Source organism: Taurulus bubalis (assembly GCF_910589615.1).
Source record: "Taurulus bubalis genome assembly, chromosome: 4".
Classification (NCBI taxonomy): Eukaryota; Metazoa; Chordata; class Actinopteri; order Perciformes; family Cottidae; genus Taurulus; species Taurulus bubalis.
The window spans coordinates 19,062,430-19,079,929 of record NC_136592.1 but is presented as its reverse complement, the minus strand read 5'-3'; the positions used below and the strand labels follow the sequence as shown (position 1 = coordinate 19,079,929).

Below are 17,500 nucleotides of genomic sequence, written 5' to 3'. Positions count from 1 at the left end.
CATCTGGTTGCATTCCAGCTAGAAAGGAGCGATAATGGAAATGCTGTGACGAGAGATCTGCCTAAGTGGTCCGCTCTCTTTCATATACACTTTCATTGTTTGTTTTGAGAGTAGAGGAGATGTGAAAGGAAGACAGTTTGGGAAAAGCATTTTATTTACCAGGAGACTTCAACGAAATGTAGCTGTTATTTTCAGTTGCATGTGACAGCTCCACAACAGCAACGTTTTCATCAAACTCACTCAACGAATTCCATCAAAAAACACTCTTATGGGACACACAAGACTTAAAAAACAAGACTGCTGATTGAAAAAAAAATTCAATATAAACTTATTATAACTTTATTATTACTCAACTATTGAGTTATTTAGTTCTTCAAATTCCAAATGCCTAATAGTTGTGTAAATGTATCAGGGTATTCAAAAAAAAGCATTAAAAGAAAAAGGGCCATTAATGTTGAAAAGGCAACATTTTCACATGGTCTCACACACATTCACACAAACACGCACACACATATTCACACACCAGTGACAGCCACCTGCCCGCTGCCTCAGGCCGAGCTGTTCTGATCTGTTCTGGTCTAAACAAATGTCACTGCATGACACTACACACATTTTCCTCTTAACCTCCCCTCTCTCATGCTCTCTTTATTTTTCTTGCTTTCTTAAAGCTATCTTGTGTCAATTGTTTTCAAATTTGAGCATAAAATCCCTCCAACCAAAGTGAATAATCTTGACTCACATTGATCTGTACCAACCAATTACATGAGAACACCACATAATATTCCATGTTCTGTAGCTATTCAGGCACACATCTTGTGTTTCCTCCTCCTGTTATATCTACTTCTTCCTCACATGCAAGGGAGTCATCGACACACACAAACACACACAATAGATTTTAAATAGATTTAAATGGGTCTGTTGTCTGACCCAATCTACTCACCCATCAGTTGTTAAACCCACATAGGAAAACCCTTTATGTTATTACACCAGCAGTGAGGTTTTAACACACACACACACACACAAACATTCACAAATACACACACCGACCAATAAGGTGATAACCTGGTCTAAGGTTGAAGAGAGACTTCAACCCTGTTACCACTTCAATTACCATAAACTACACTCCCTCCTCTCCTTGTCTCTGCCTCTTTAAATGGTCCCTTCCTCTTGTCTTTTTTGTCCCCCTGCTTCCTTTTTGCTGTGATCAACAGAAATCAATGATTTTATTTGTCTCCCTCCTCCTCTCCACTTTATGCCTCAATCCTTTTCTCGCCCTCTTTCATCCTCTCATTCTCTCATCATATCATTGACCATCTGAAATCAATCCATTTTCTGTCTTTCTCTCGTCTTTCGTCTTTTCCTCTTTTACCATGAATACCGGTTCCCTCTTCAAAAGCACTTAGGTGTCAAAGGCATTTCACTCGCAATCCCTCAAATGTTCAAACACACACACACGTGCGCTGATGTGCAGTGTAAAATCTATGCTGATGTGATCAGAGCAGATTGTGCTATTGACAGACAGCAATATTCCCACAAAAGGAAAGATTTGCCTTCATCATTGTCACTGTGTGTGTGTGTGTGTGTGTGTGTGTGTGTGTGTGTGTGTGTGTGTGTGTGTGTGTGTGTGTGTGTGTGTGTGTGTGTGTGTGTGCAAGAGTGTGTGTACAGCGTATGACAAAAGTGGAGCAAAATGTGTCAATGAAAAATGGGATGTGAATCAGGTTGTATTAAAGGAGCTGTATTTAACATTCGTTCAGTAAAGTTACAGTGGAGTAATGTCTACCTGAGCAGAGAATGAAGTCGCTCTCCATCTGTGTGTGTTGTCCTCCGAGCTTCTCCTTGCTTTGTTGAGAAGCTCGGGCTGGTCCCACAGCTTCGTTATGGAAGCGTAGCACCGACCTTGTGGTTCCCCCGTCAGGTAAACACTGTTAGCCTGTCAGCACTTTCGCCATAGTTAGTTAGTGTATCCATCCTATTAGCACCGTTTGCTATGCACCGCCGGCTCGCCACCGACATGTTGGGAGCCACTGAGAGGCAATCGAAATGCTCCCAATGTCGGATCTTGGACCTTTAACTATGTGGCATCAAATTCAGTTTACATGCACTTTGCATTATACAACACAAATAATGCGGGGCAAATTGTAATTTTTATTTAAGTGTGTAGAAGTAGGAGCAATAGACTGAGTAGAGGTGTTCGTTTAGTTGACAAAATAATTAAGGCATATAATGAAGCAACCTCTGTGGATTGTTTTTCCTTTCTTTCATGGACCTTTCCAGTTCTCATTATTCTGTTCTTTTCTCTTTTTCTATTATCATCCCTCCTTTTCTCTCTCATTTCATTGAATTTTTTTCTCATTCTTCTTCGTTTACCAGCCCATCCATTACCTACCTCTCCGCTTCTCTTATTTCACAATCTGTGCTCTCTGATTCCTCTGTTCTTCTTTTTCAACACTTTATTTTATGATAATCTTCCTTTATTTTATTTTTTCTCTATTGCATCTTTATTCAATTTTTTTTACCAATTTCCTCTTCAATTATTCTGTTCTTCACTTGCCTTTATTTTACATCTTCACATTTTCTTCCCCATCCTAACATTACCTCTCCCGACCCGACCCTTTCCTCTCCTCTCCTCATTCCTTCCCTCCTCTCCTCTTGTGCCCATTCTTTATGACTTGAAGGCTCATTTGTTAAGAGGAGGTAGAGCACTCTCGTTCTCCCCCTAGCTTCCTCATGTCTCTTTTTTGTGGTCTTTGGAAATATAATTTTCAATTTTTAATTTGATTCATTTAGATTTGATCATTAATCAGTGCTGAGAGAGAGTTAATTTGGTGGAAAATAGATGAGGTAGTTAGAGAGGGCTCTTTATAAAGTGAGCTCAGCGCCTTTTAGGTGTAAGGAAAAGGGAAAGGGAAAAATTGAGAGTCTACATGGGAGAATTTGTGTGTGATGAAAAGGGGGGAAAGTGTGCGGTAGGTAACGGTAAAGAAGCAGCGTTAATTGTCGGAAATGACTAGCAGGAAGTGTGTCATAAATAGACAAACAAATACAAGTGATGCCACAGTACAGACATGGGAAACAGATGTTTGCCACTTTTTGATACTTGCATCTATTAATTAATTAATTAATTGCTGAATCTGTAGTTTAAATATACAGTATGCAGCCACATTACTGAGCTAGCTATTGATTAAAGATCTTCCTCAAACCCTTTCTTTCACTTCTTCTCACATATTTCTTCCTTTCTTCCAGTGTCCTCTACCTTCTCTAACTCTGATACTCTATCTCTGTTCTTCTCTGTCTCACTCTCCTCTTCTGACCAACCACTGACCCAGGAAGTGACTGCGCAAGCTGCTTGTCGGGGCTTACCCAAACACAACACGGGAGTGTGTGTGTGTGTGTGTGTGTGTGTGTGTGTGTGTGTGTGTGTGTGTGTGTGTGTGTGTGTGTGTATGTGTGTGTGTGTGTGTGTGTGTGTGTGTGTGTGTGTGTGTGTGTGTGTGTGTGTGTGTGTGTGTGTGAGAGTGATAGAAAAAGCAAAAGAGTGGGTGTATGAGTGGGTATTGTACCCCCTGGTGTTAAGAGTTTCTTGACCGTTTGCTGACACTGTCCCCCCCACTGTACCTGGATTGTCAGACCTTCTGTCTATCTATTTCCGTCTCAAGCACACACACACACACACACACACACACACACACACACACACACACACACACACACACACACACACACACACACACAGATGCATGTCATGTTCAGTTCACTGGATTGACTGCTGCCTTGGCCAGTTAGAGGTTTTCCAAATGACAAATTGTACATAAAACCAATAAGATGGTTTGAATAAAAGCAGCCAACAAAACATGCACACGTACACAACACAAATAAAACATGGAAACATGCACTTACAAATACCAATGAATGCACCAACATGCTGCCTTACATTTTTTTCTTTGCTGCCAATAGGAAGTCTTTCCGTTAAGTCTCCTAGGTGTGTTGTCTTGGTCATGGTCAGCACATTTTTCAGAGGATTTATATCTGTGTGTGTTAGCAAATCTGTCTCTGGCTCTCTCACTCTTTTTGCCCCCTCCTCTTTATATCTCTCTGTCTACACATTTAAATCCTGAAAACATTTCCATCTAGTGGTGCTGTAGGAGTGTAAAGCACTATGCAGGAATCGTAATATTGCAACGGTGTGTTCAATTTTAGGTTAACTTTTTCCCAAGATTGTCTGTTAATGAAGTTTCTGTAGAGTATGTTCTTCTCTCTTTAGTCTCACTTTATTTCTGAATGGTATAAACAAGCATTTAACAGCCCTTTCAGATTCCTACTCTCCTTTTCTACTCCAGGGTACATGACACCTCTGTCTTCCTTATCCATCTTTAAGTGGTAACCACGGTAACATCCAATCCCCTGAGAGATAGGCCTAATTAAATTAAGACTCCTTTGTGTCAATTAATTAACGAGACAGAGAGAGAGAGAGAGAGAGAGAGAGAGAGAGAGAGAGAGAGAGACCGCAACACAGAGCAAGAGATTGGGCAAGAGACAGGAAAAGAGTAAGTCAGAAAGCCAAAGAGACAACATGAGAGAGAGAGAGGCCTTTTCCTCAAATGGTGTCTCTATAAATTAGTCTCGTTGTAGAATAAAAGAGGCAAGCGAGTTCAGCAAGCTTGACAATAAGATAAAAGTGCCTACATGCATAACAGACACACACGCAAACACGTATGCACTGCAAAACAGCACCGCTATCACCATTTCATCCCTAGACATCATTATGTAATCGTTTTCCTGTCAACACGTTTTCATTTCCTTTCCTCTCTATTTTTACATTATATTTATCTTTGTTTATATTCCTTGTCTTTTGTTAAGTAGTCAAAAAAGTTGCAATTTCCAGTGTCATGCACAGTCTACTGATATACTTATTCTGTCATTTCTTACAGGTGTTCGTCTTGACAGGGTGCGTGGTGGGAGACAGAAGTATAAACGCCGGATAGATGCCGACAACAGTCCATACCTGAACCCACAGCTGGCTCTGCCTCCCAAGAAGCCATGTAAGAGCAAACACACACACACACACACACACACGCACACAAAATCTGACTGGCAACAGAACATGTGATCGTCCTTTTCTCTCTGAGGTTGAGCAGTGGATCTCAAGGACATACATTTGCATACAGTCCTCAGTGCACAGTCACTCATACTGTACAAATTGACATTTGTGGTGCAGTGACAATAGTGTCTGGCAGAGGGAACAATGAAAGACATACTATGGACAGTGCGAGAGTAAAATCCTCCCAAAACAAACAGAAAACATTCCAATCTCAACATATAGTGTAATTTCTTCAGGCAGTGGTCATGTATTAAGCAGGAATTATTGTTCAGAGATCAGAAGTACAAGGAGCTGCCTTTCCATCAGTTAATATCCTAATGGAGACAGTTGGACAGTAAAAGTAGTTGAAACACAGACACACAAACACACACACATAAATAGACAGAGGGTAGTGAGAAGCCCATCTGTTTGGGACAAAGTTGATGTTCCTGTCTCTACTGCTACCAGTTTGGAGAGGGAGAGACTGAGCCCAAATGAGAAGGTTTCTCAGAGAGAGAGAGAGAGAGAAAGAGAGAGAGAGAGAGAGAAAGAGAGAGAGAGAGAGAGAGAGAGAGAGAGAGAGAGAGAGAGAGAGAGAGGGGAGGGAAGGAAAGGAAAGGAAAGGAAAGGAAAGGAGAAAGAGGAAGGTAGGGGCCAGCCAGCACCCTAATCCGGATTAAATCCAATCTGGCAGCCACATCAAACTAGAGTTAGCTCTTTAGCTAAGCGTCTGCTCGCACACATGACACACACACATACACACGCACATGCAGTGCAGATTGAACAGTGTTTAGCAGCTTGGTCCCCAAAGCCCATTTTGCTTAAAGCTGGAGCATATTCTGCTTTAGGCCAATATGCTGAATGGCTGCACGGCAGCTTACCGGGACTTCTGCACTACTAATCATTGAAATGATGGGATAATAAGAGTGTGTGTATACTGTGTGTGTGTGTGTGTTTATAATGTATGTGTTTGCATGCACAGAGCATGTGTGTGTTCCAGCTGAATGTCTTCACTAGCGGGCTATAGACCAGTTATCCTTAAACAGGTTTAGTTATATTTCACTTTTTAGTCCTGTTATTAATTTTATTAAGCTGTTGTCCCATTTTGGATAACTTTCAACATGAGTAATTTACTGGATCACCAGTGACCACTCTAAATAGTTATTCTGGCTGTAATCTCTATTCACTTCCATTCTTTAAATATATGTATGAACACAAATCTTTCTAAACTAAAACAAAAACTAGATGAAATTGACTTCATGGGTCTCTCTTGTTCTTTTTCTCTCACAAACAGTCAATACACAGACAAAAAAATCTTTCTGTCCCTCAGTCTCTCTCTCAGATACACGCACATACAGGCTATCTATCTGTAGCCCAATCCCTAGCCTCACCATCCCCATTGATTGTGTGAGAACAGAACAATAGCCCAGGGTTTGGAAATGGGCTTCCATTGATTCTAATTAGGGAAACATTAAATAAGATTTACCCACAGATACTGCAGTGTGACTGGGATTGGTTTGGCTCAAACGACCCTGGAGCTGAAAGTAGAGGGAAGAGGATGGAAGAATATATCCATGTACAACTGTGTGTGTGTGTGTGTGTGTGTGTGTGTGTGTGTGTGTGTGTGTGTGTGTGTGTGTGTGTGTGTGTGTCTGTGTGTGTGTGTCTGTGTGTGTGTGTGTCTGTGTCTGTGTGTGTGTCAACAAAATTGGGGGTGGAGAGTGTTAGATCAATACACAACTCATCCCCCCCAACTCTTTTTCACTCTCTCTCTTGCTGTTTATCTCTATCTAGCTGTCGCTTTCTCGACTCTTCCTGTCTGTCTTTTACAATCTGTCCATGGCTCTATTTCTACCTGTCTTCCTTCTCCCATTTTTGTTTTTTTTGTTTTCTTTGCTTAGCCCTCTCTTTCTCTCTCTCTTTTCCTCCATCCCTCTCTCCTCTCTTGCTCTTCTATCCTCTGTTATTATTCCCATGCTTGATTAGTCAGTGGATTAATTTGGAAGCAGGGTATCAGTCTGTTACTAATGGGCCATAGAGATCTCATCACCACATGTCACCATTACCAGCTGAGCTGTTTGGCTTTCGGTATTATCTTTCCCTTCTGTATGTATTAGTGAAGCTTCTTTCGTCACTGATGCAATGTTTTAAGCAACATGAATAACCGGCAGTAATAGCATGTAATCACACCTTGAAACATATCCTAAACTGGAAATGTTTCAATGTATTTTACATTGTTTTATCATCTTTCATCCTCCCAAATTAATAGAAATGGACTTTTACACTTTTTACTTTATAAAGTAAGTATTGTTTGACAATTTAAAAGGTTTATTATGTCTGTATGTGTCAAACACGTTTAACATTGTTATTATTCTTACTTATTCATGTTTGTAAACAATACACACACACACGTATATATATATATAAATATATATATATATATATATATATATATATATTTATATATGTAGTGTCTATATATACTATATAATGTATAAAATACTGTGTGTGTGATATCTAACATTATGATGTGTGTGCTGTATGCTATGGAAAATACTGAAATGTATTACAGTATGTTGATTTAATGCAACATGTCTCCGTTTTTTTCTCCTAGTCTTATAGTTATGTCAGCTAAAATTGTTTTGCTATATGTGAAAATACCTTTAGACATATGTGTTATCTAGCAAGCCATGTTATAAGGGACTTTACATATGACCTTTTACATTTTTGCACCGGATTGGTGTGGAACAGCTTGCAGCCTACTACCCCAAAAATTCACCATCTCTCTGTCTCTGTGTTTTTCTCCTTGTCTGGTGATCATCTCAGATGCCTTTGGCTGCCTTGCAGATAACAAAATCGTCTCTCACCTGCTGGTGGCCGAGCCAGAGAAGATTTACGCCATGCCTGACCCAACAGTACCAGACAGCGACATCAAGGCCTTGACTACGCTGTGTGACCTGGCGGACAGAGAGCTGGTGGTCAACATCGGCTGGGCCAAACATATCCCTGGTAGGGAAAAAAAAGCTTCTGAACTCTGAACTTTCACACAGAACCTAACCTGACTCCATGTTATAACAGGATCACATACACACACACACACACTCACACACACACACACACGCACACACATACACACACGCACATCTGTCCATACATACTTTTTTTATTTTTTTATTCCAGAGTATAGGAGATTTCATATACACACCCACGCACATATACAGGACAGCATACGGTGGGAATTGGCAGAGTACAAGGTTAGACTTAGCTGCTCCAGATGCAGTTCAGGTACACGCACATACACACAAGTGCGCCTGGTGCTAAAGTGTGACCTTTCACCCTAATCCTTGCACTTAGACAGTCTGAACTGTTGACTCCTCCAACTGGCTAACCAAATGCTCTCACTGCTAGCACACCTTCAAACACGCACAGAAATGTTGACCTTTTGAACCAAACAGTCCAATCCCCTTACATTCGACATGTGTATGTGTGTGTGAGTGTTGGTGTGTTAGTACCATATATGACAAAGCCCTTTGAAAACCAGCCTCTTGTGAACGATGTATATACTGGTAAGCTATAGTCACAAAAATGTCACGCAAATACACAACTGGGATAATATGAGTTGACCTGTGACCGGTAGAACTTGGCCTGACGTACAGAACAAGGTTTTATTTTTTTATTTTTTAGCTTCATTTTGTAGTTTATAAAACACAATGTGTACTTGGACACATAATATTCTTTGAGCTGGTTGTTGTTTGAAGCAATGAGCATTCATTTACGTTTATGTGTGGTAACAATCTTATTATATCATTTAAAACCACTTTGTAGAGAGTCATATTCTAATGATGAACGAGTGAATAGTTTTTGATCTTTACAGTAAAATGTGATGTCTGCTTTAGCCAAAAGCACATAGTTGTCACTACACATGTATACTAAAACAGAAGGCTCTAATCTAAGATCCTTAAACAAAGTCATTTTATTTCTGTAAAATATTGGATCCGGACTACAAAAAAATTGAAATAACGGCAGGATACACAAATGAGCCGTTAAAGGAGTAAATAAGAAAAAAAAGGAGAAAAAAAGAGCAAGGCTGATGATGCCGAATGCATCAGGCCGTGGAATCTTAAATAAAGAGGGAGACAGGGAGCAAGATTAAAACTATAATCTGGTTTTGGTTTTAGTGAGTGAGCCTGCTGTGACAGCATAGAGGAGGGAAGAGGAGTGTCTCAGATTAACACAGATTAGCATAAAGATTAGTCCCATTGTCGACTGGAAATATGGTTATAGAATAGAGCAACCCCCTGTTGCCACTGCTCAAACAGTAAAGGGGGTTGTGAGAATATAGGGGGAAGCACCAGATTAGAAGCATAAATACCATTCAGTCATGCTGCGTAAATCTATAATAATAAAGTCAATAGCGTTGGATAACAGGGGCCTCCAAATGGGGGTCTCCAAATGATATATATAATATATTATCAATAAATGTGAAAACAACAGAGTTGAAAGAGAAAAAAAGAGATGAAGTGAGAGAGAGAGAAGGATGGGAATATACATTGCTTCTTGTTAGTGTATTGATCTATGTGCTGCTATATGGACAGTAAGCAGACATATATATTGATCCGCATGCCAAGTATAGCCCTTTGAATATTTATTTTTCTCTTTCTAAATAACATATAACCTCATTCCAATACGATCCCCTTTCCTGTAATCTCCCTGTCCTGCGTTTTACTCTTTTGTGCTTTCTCTTTTAATCCATTTATCTCTCTCCCCTACAATCTCTGTCTCTCTCCCCATACCTCTGGGATGCACCCATGGTATATACAACATACATACACAAAAATAACTCACAGATATACACACTAATGTACACATGATGTATATTAAACGTATTGTTTTGCATTGGACTTTCCGTTTCCATTGCTAACTACTTTTTCAAGTGAATGGACTGAGTTAGCCAGGTTATGTGCTAGGCTGTGTGTGTGTGTGTGTGTGTGTGTGTGTGTGTGTGTGTGTGTGTGTGTGTGTGTGTGTGTGTGTGTGTGTGTGCGTTTGCGTGAATGCGTGTGTGTGTGGGTGTGGGTGTGGAGGGAGCGAAGCACAACGATTGCTTGGCAGAGGAGAGAAGATGGCGTGATTAGATGAACGAGAAAGGCAATCCACTGCTCACAGAGAAAGATAGAACTCTTCATCTTCGAAGTGTGTAATGCGTGTGTGTGTGATGTGAGCACCTTATGAAATCCTCATTGTTTACAACCCTGAACACTGATCTAATACTCACACACACTCTCTCACACACACACACCTACATACATGTACACACAGAAAGTGATCTACTGTTCACTCAGGGTGGAAAGGATTGTCAGAAAGAAATACGCCTCCTCAACCTTCTTTATCAGACTCTCACACACACACACACACACACACACACACACACACACACACACACACACACACACACACACACAACAAACAATAAAGAATCTACAATGACTTAAATCTTGAATAGAATAGAATAGACCTGTTAACCTTTTTGCAGCTGTCTTTTTTCACATCTTGTCAAGTGTGTGTGTGAGTTTTACTTCATACAGGGTGTACATGTGAACACACACACACACACGCGTCTGTGCTCGCCATGGTACAGTAATCTTTTTAATCAAATTGATGGAGAGAGACAGAGAAACAAAGAGAAAAAAGACAGAGGCAGAGAGGAGAGGTGAAGCCAATTTATGCTTCATGATATGGCTGCTCAGCGCTGCATAGACGCACACACACACATGCATGCGCAAATACACGCACACACAGGCTGCTAACAGTGGTAACAACGTGTCAAGCCGAGCGCCAGGCAGCTAATTTGAAGTCATTAGATGTCTGCCGTACTGGCAACAATTTGTTACGCTCACACACGCACAAACACACACACAAAAACACATCGCATACACACACTGAGTTAAGAGCCGTCTGCGGATAGCGAGGAGGCTAAATTGTAAACTAATTTAAACATCACTCAGCGTTAGAGAGGCTGCCCGCAAGACAGGCCCCCGGATAACAAGGCTAGGGTACACGTGTGTGTCCCTATGTGTGTGTGTGTGTGTGTGTGTGTGTGTGTGTGTGTGTGTCCCTGTGTGTGTGTTGCTAGTCATGTTTGACACACAGACTTGCCCAACCTTAGAGAGTTGTGACAACACACACACATATACACACATATCTCTTTGATTGGTTCTTTGATTCTAAAACTGTGTGTGTGAGTGTGTGTGTGTGTGTGTGTTTGTGTGTGTGTGTGTGTGTGTGTGTGTGTGTGTGTGTGTGTGTGTGTGTGTGTGTGTGTGTGTGTGTGTGTGTGCATGCTCATTTCCATATTGATATGGCCTATATGCAAACATTTGATATGTCATTAGGAGAGGAAAATGAGGTTTCAGACCCAGTGTGTGTCTCTTGTTATCCCACAAGGCATGGGACACCATCACACATTTGCACCTCACACATGCATATGTGTGTGTCAAAGACAGAGATGAAATGCATGCAAACACAAACATGAGTCTTTTTGCTGATTCAAACTGGGCAACGAGTGACCCCACACATATTCACACATTTAGAAGACAAGTTTATGAGCTGTATACTGTCACTCTCAGGAAACTGGGGGTATGTCGACAATTGTAGGAGTTATTATTCAGAGGATGTGAAAGGCTTTGGCGTCCAATAATATGGATTAGTGAAGAGAATATCTTATTTCAATAGCTCTCATAGCCACAACTCCAGTTGCATATTAAGCCGCATGTCATACTATTGTGTGTGTGTGTTGAAGGAGGAACAATAAGCGGTCAGGTGAAAGGAGGAGGCAATATTTAAACAGGAGCAAATAAGAGAGTGAATTAAAAGAAAGAAAGGCTTTTCAAAATGAGCCATTTATCTGTCTGTAGAATTAGTCTTTTCATCCTCTTTTCAGTCTCTCTCGCTCTCTCTCTCTCTCTCTCTCTCTCTCTCTCTCTCTCTCTCTCTCTCTCTCTCTCTCTCTCTCTCTCTCTCTCTCTCTCTCTCTCTCTCTCTCTCTATAACTAAATGACTACCGGGCAGTCATGCCAGCAGCTCTTATCTAGACTCGCGGACACAAAAGAGAAAGACAGACAGGCGAACACTTGACTTGACGAAAGAGCAAGGAATGAACAAATGAATGAATCAACGAACGAGAGCCAGAACCTATAACACAGTCTATTTTACCAGAACCAGAGGCCTTGCCATTAGTGTTTTTTTACAACCCCCTCCCCCATTCTTTCTTTATTCAAGGAAGAAATTGCTCTTGGGGCGCCCCCACTTCCCTTCCACTATTCTCTGCCTTCCCTATCTCCTCTTACTTGATCTTTCTTTTCTTACAGTCTTTCTTTCGTTCCCTTTTCAATTTTGACACTCAGGATAAGCGGTCTATGTGTCGGCAGTAAAGCAGTATGATTGAGCTGTAAAAACGGGGGATGGGAGAAAGAGGGGGTTTGCTGTGTGTCTATTCATTTAATCGGCCTTTATGGAGATATGGGAGAAGGGGTTTGGTTGGTTGTGGTGGTGATGGGATAGTACGTGATAAGGGAAGTCCTCTCAGCTCATGTTCTGCATGTTCTTTTAGTCATGTATTGGCCTCTCTATAATTTCTTCTTTCTCTTTATTCCCCTTACTCTTTGTTTGGATTTGAGGATGAGCATGGGTGTTGAAATCCCCACACAGTGATGCTAAAAACATGAATCAGGATTAAGGAGAATGGAGAACTGAAGAGAAGGTTTGAAATAAAACATACAAGACTGAGGTGAGAGGGAAAAAAAGTGTAGGAAATGGGTAGAAAATGGAAAGCAGGGATGTCCCATACATTACCTCCGTATAACCTAGATACTCCCAAAGAGCCTTTAATACAATACTATTCTGACCCGATGGCTAAATATACCCCACCTCTTCAACCTCTCATGTGACCTCCCTTTTTCTCTCTCTTTCCTTCTGTCTCTCCCTTCCTTTTCTCCCTCTCTCCGACCTGACCTCCCACCCTCTCTCTCCATGGTATCCTTAACCTCTTCATTATCAATTCAACCTCATCTCTCAACCCCTATCCCCTCCCACGCCTCCAACCTCCCCTCTTCTCACACTCTGTCACACTTGACACTGTCTACAGACACTACACAAAGTGACCCAACTCTAGATTTTAAAAAGGCGTGAAAGACTGCTCACCGATCACATCGCTCAATTAAATATGCCTTTTTTTAAATACATTTTTGTTTACATTTGTACATCACAGCATTCTCAGAGAGGCCCCAATGAGCAATGCCTTCCTTAAGCTTTACCTCTGCTGTTGTTCTTCTGTGCCCTTTCTCTTTTGGTCATGTTATAAATGGTGTTCACTTAGAGATGCAGCCAACCAGTTGAACAGTGGTCATTCAAACTGCCAGAGAGTCAGTCAGTTAGTTAGCCAATCAGTCAGTCAAGTAACTGCACAGCCAGTCAATCAACCAGAGAGACACCCAGTCAGTCAGCAAATATTGATTAATAGAAGTGTCCAGCTCCTTTTAGCAAATCAAATGTTGAGTCTCAGCAGCCAAAGGAACCAATGCAAGCACACACACGTATACACACATCCTTGACTTTGAAAGTGCAGCTTTCTAAATTAACACTGACACACATTATAACACTTCAGAATGAGCTCCAAGAGAGGCAGAACATCCCTACGTGTGTGTGTGTGTGTGTGTGTGTGTGTGTGTGTGTGTGTGTGTGTGTGTGTGTGTGTGTGTGTGTGTGTGTGTGTGTGTGTTGATAGAGGAATGTAAAAGCCCAGACTAGTGATGATGTCACTCCCTGGCCCTCCTTATTAAGTCTGATGTTGTCATCAATCAGCAAAGAGGTTGTTGGGCTTTGGGTCATAGAGTGGTAAATCAAAAAAAGAAACATCTCTCCACACAAACACACACTTTATTTTTTCCCAATTGTTAAATCATATTCCAGTCTGTCTCTCCCTCTCAGTGCCATTGCCCTCGACAATAAAACGGCTGGTCTAGGTGCACGTAAACTCGTAAAAAATACTCATACTCAAAATACACATGGACAAACGCACACAAACGCACAAGCAGATTTGGCCCCATTCTGTCGGCTAAGGCTAGTTCACCTTGACAGTCACCGCATGCTGCGTGCCTTCTTAAGACACAACACGCAAAGATACAGTCCATTCATACAGACACACACATTCAACACACTGGGAAAACATACACACATCTACATGGTAGTGTCCAAGCAAACACACACTTTAAAAAGTATTTAAAAAATAGGCATAACAACAAGAGGCGAAGGGTTAATATAAGGTTTACTTACTGTATATGGTGGAAATTCCATTGAATTGCAAGGAAATCGCAGAGGTATTTACATCTATTATCTGATGAATAAAAATGTGTCTTCGTTAAGTCCCACCGCTTGAACACAGGTGGAGTAGCATTGTCAGCTCTGACCAGGGTTCTGATTAAAAACCATAATGAACACTAATTCATGAGGTTGCTTTTGTAACTCTCTCCGACTGACAGCACTCTGTCTTCTTTGAAGTGACACAACTGACTATCTTTTCCAGATTCTAATGAGATTCAACTGATAAATGAGTTCATTACGACAGAAACAAATAATATCAAAGCAATAATATACAGGTTTGTATCAAGCATGTTTCCTGTAGCTTCCGTTTGCATATATCTTTTCCAGATTCTAATGAGATTCAACTGATGAATGAGTTCATTATGATTGATTTAAAATCAGAATTTGATTTAGTTCATCGCTTTGTTCAATTTTGCTTTTTTTATGCAATCTAGTACATGTCTTCATGTATGTTTCCAGTCGCTGTTGATTTTCTTTGTTGGGCGTGTTTGATTTGCATTTCAGCTCTTTCCTGAGCTACATAACACATTTAGAGGGTATGTGTGTGTGTGTGTGTGTGTGTGTGTGTGTGTGTGTGTGTGTGTGTGTGTGTGTGTGTGTGTGTGTGTGTGTGTGTGTGCGTGTGTGTGTGTGTGTGTGTGTGTGTGTGTGTGTGTGTGTGGGTGGGTGTGTGTGTATGTGTGTGTGTGTGTTTCATTGTCCACATTTGTGCAGAAGAGACATCTTATTTTCCAATGTGCCACCACCATGGTTTCTTCTTGCAGCCCATACAGTATAAACAAACACTATTGTTTGCAGATGAAAACAAATATTGATGAAATCAAATTAGGAAAAGAATATTTGATATCTGAGCTTAATGTTTGGATTAAGTTGGGCTTTCTTTATTGGATTACGCCTGTGGGTATTTGAAGCATGGCAGCAATATGAGAAAACAGCGAATGAAAAACATTGTCTTTTTCTGTGCATTGCTTTTCTGTTGTCGTATCTACTTTACTTCACTTCTTTTATGGTTTAATAATGTGAAAAAAAAACATAAAAATGTACTAAATGTAAAAGTAATCTACAATTTTCCTCTAAAAAGTTCATTTAACAAAATAGAACCCCCATTTTTATTTGGGATGTGTTTTTGGAATATCTGTATAAGATTTAGAAAAGAGAGTAAGAAAACTATACCATCCTCTTATTTTCAGTACGCTGTATTGTGAAGGAAGTTATTTATTCCACATTTGTTTTGATAAAAACACACACACACTCGCACACAAAGGCACCTACATATTCTGTCCCTGAGGGCACGTTCAGTCTGTGTTGACTCTCCTGTCTGTCCGATGCCCTGTGTTTGTTTTGTCATCACCGTGTTGACAGTGTTTTCATGACGATGTGCCAACGATGACACTCAAACACACACAGCTTCAGAAACACACATTATTTTATACACACACTCAACACAAATATTCTCACACACACACACACACATTGGTTTTACCTCTATCAGGTCACGCCTTGGTGCTGACACACACCTTATGCCTTCAGATTCAAGCAACCTCACGCTTCAAAAGGAAACACATGAACGTGCTTCAAACTTGAGACCAGCTGTCTCTGTGTCCACGTGTGTCACACCGTATCAGACTTGAATTAAAAATAAAAATAAAAATATACATTTAAATAATATAAAACACAAAGTAGTGGAGTGGTGTGCATACAGTATCCTTGCTAATACAAGTGAATGAAATACCTGTATATTAAAAATTACTAGTAGTATTTTAAATTCCTTTTTTTTCTGCTCGGCTTTCGATTTCTCCCTCTGATTAAAAGTAATTTTAATAATTTTGATTTTAATTTTTTTAAAAAATGGGAGTCTTGAAAGACATATACATGGATATGCAAGTAAAACTAAGGGGAGAAAACACAAATATTGAAGTCATGAGATTTGCTCTCAGCAGCCCATTGCTGTTTTTCTTATTAGTGTGATTACATTAGCAAATCAAATTAATTTGTCTATCAGCCTTTGAGACACAGCCTGCAATCTGAGTACACCGACTAATCTGCATCAAATAATGTCTGTCACACGCACAAAACACACCAGAAAAAAGCAGCATACATAAGCATGCACACACAAACACATGCATCATGAACACAACCATGAACACACAAACGTACACTTCTAATGTAGCACTAATACACAGTGAATGTGCACGAATGCACACGTACACAGATGTGCACAGTTTTATAATATGTGACATCAGACAAGCAGTAACAAATAAATCAGCACACCATCTGAGCCCATCATCATCTAAGTCATCACTAGCAAACAGTCAGCTTTTACTACTTTCAATTTGCTTTTGTGTTTGTGTGTGTGTGGGTGTGTGTGCCTGGGAAAGAAAGAGAGAGAGATGATGTGATGTGATATGATATGATATGCTGGCGGGGCATAAAGATAGATGATCATAATTACGCACAGGCCAAACTCCATTTCAAATCATCATCATCCTATTCTATCTGTTAGGGCACACATACACACACACATACACACCAAAAGCAATATAAAGAGTTCACACACATACAGGGATTCACTGTTACCCACACACACATATCACACACCTATGCATGCAGCAAATCTAGCGGAAGGAGGGGCAGACTTGTCATGGCATCACATTATTTCTGTCGGTTCATGCAAAGTTCATAGACAGGCATGAATTAGTTATTCTCCCTCCCCACGTTCTCTCTCTTTCTACTTAACTTTTTACCTTTCCTCACTGTTTCTGTCTCTATCTTCCCTTTTCTTCTCTTTATCTATACATATTCTCTTTTTCCCTATGCGCTCTGCTCAATCTCTGTTTCTCCTCTTACCTTGGCCTTCCCCTCCCTCTGTTTCCCCGCTCATTGATCCTCACCTCCTTCCCCTCTCTCTCCTTTTTTTTCCTCTTCTTATTTTTCTTCTTTCTTTATTCCCCCCCGCCTATGTTTTACTCTCCCTCTCTCACTTGTCCGTTATGGCTGATGCTCCTACTGCCCATCTTCCACCTTCCCCCTTTCTTCTACCTC

The 17,500-nt window shown here is 40.6% G+C and overlaps 1 protein-coding gene across 7 annotated transcripts in view; it reads left to right on the top strand.

The window, feature by feature from the left end:
• The window catches only part of esrrga (estrogen-related receptor gamma a), a gene marked incomplete at both ends in the record, with an annotated part of 69,510 nt that overhangs the window by 35,640 nt on the left and 16,370 nt on the right, over window positions 1–17,500 (top strand). For 4 of the 7 annotated variants that reach the window (XM_079217309.1, XM_079217308.1, XM_079217307.1 and 1 more), the window contains 2 exons: window positions 4,932–5,042; window positions 7,907–8,089. In XM_079217309.1, the coding sequence (XP_079073435.1) occupies window positions 4,932–5,042; window positions 7,907–8,089 (294 nt within the window). The remainder of the gene's footprint in view (window positions 1–4,931; window positions 5,043–7,906; window positions 8,090–17,500) is intronic. The other 3 variants (XM_079217311.1, XM_079217310.1, XM_079217313.1) reach the window with 1 other exon arrangement.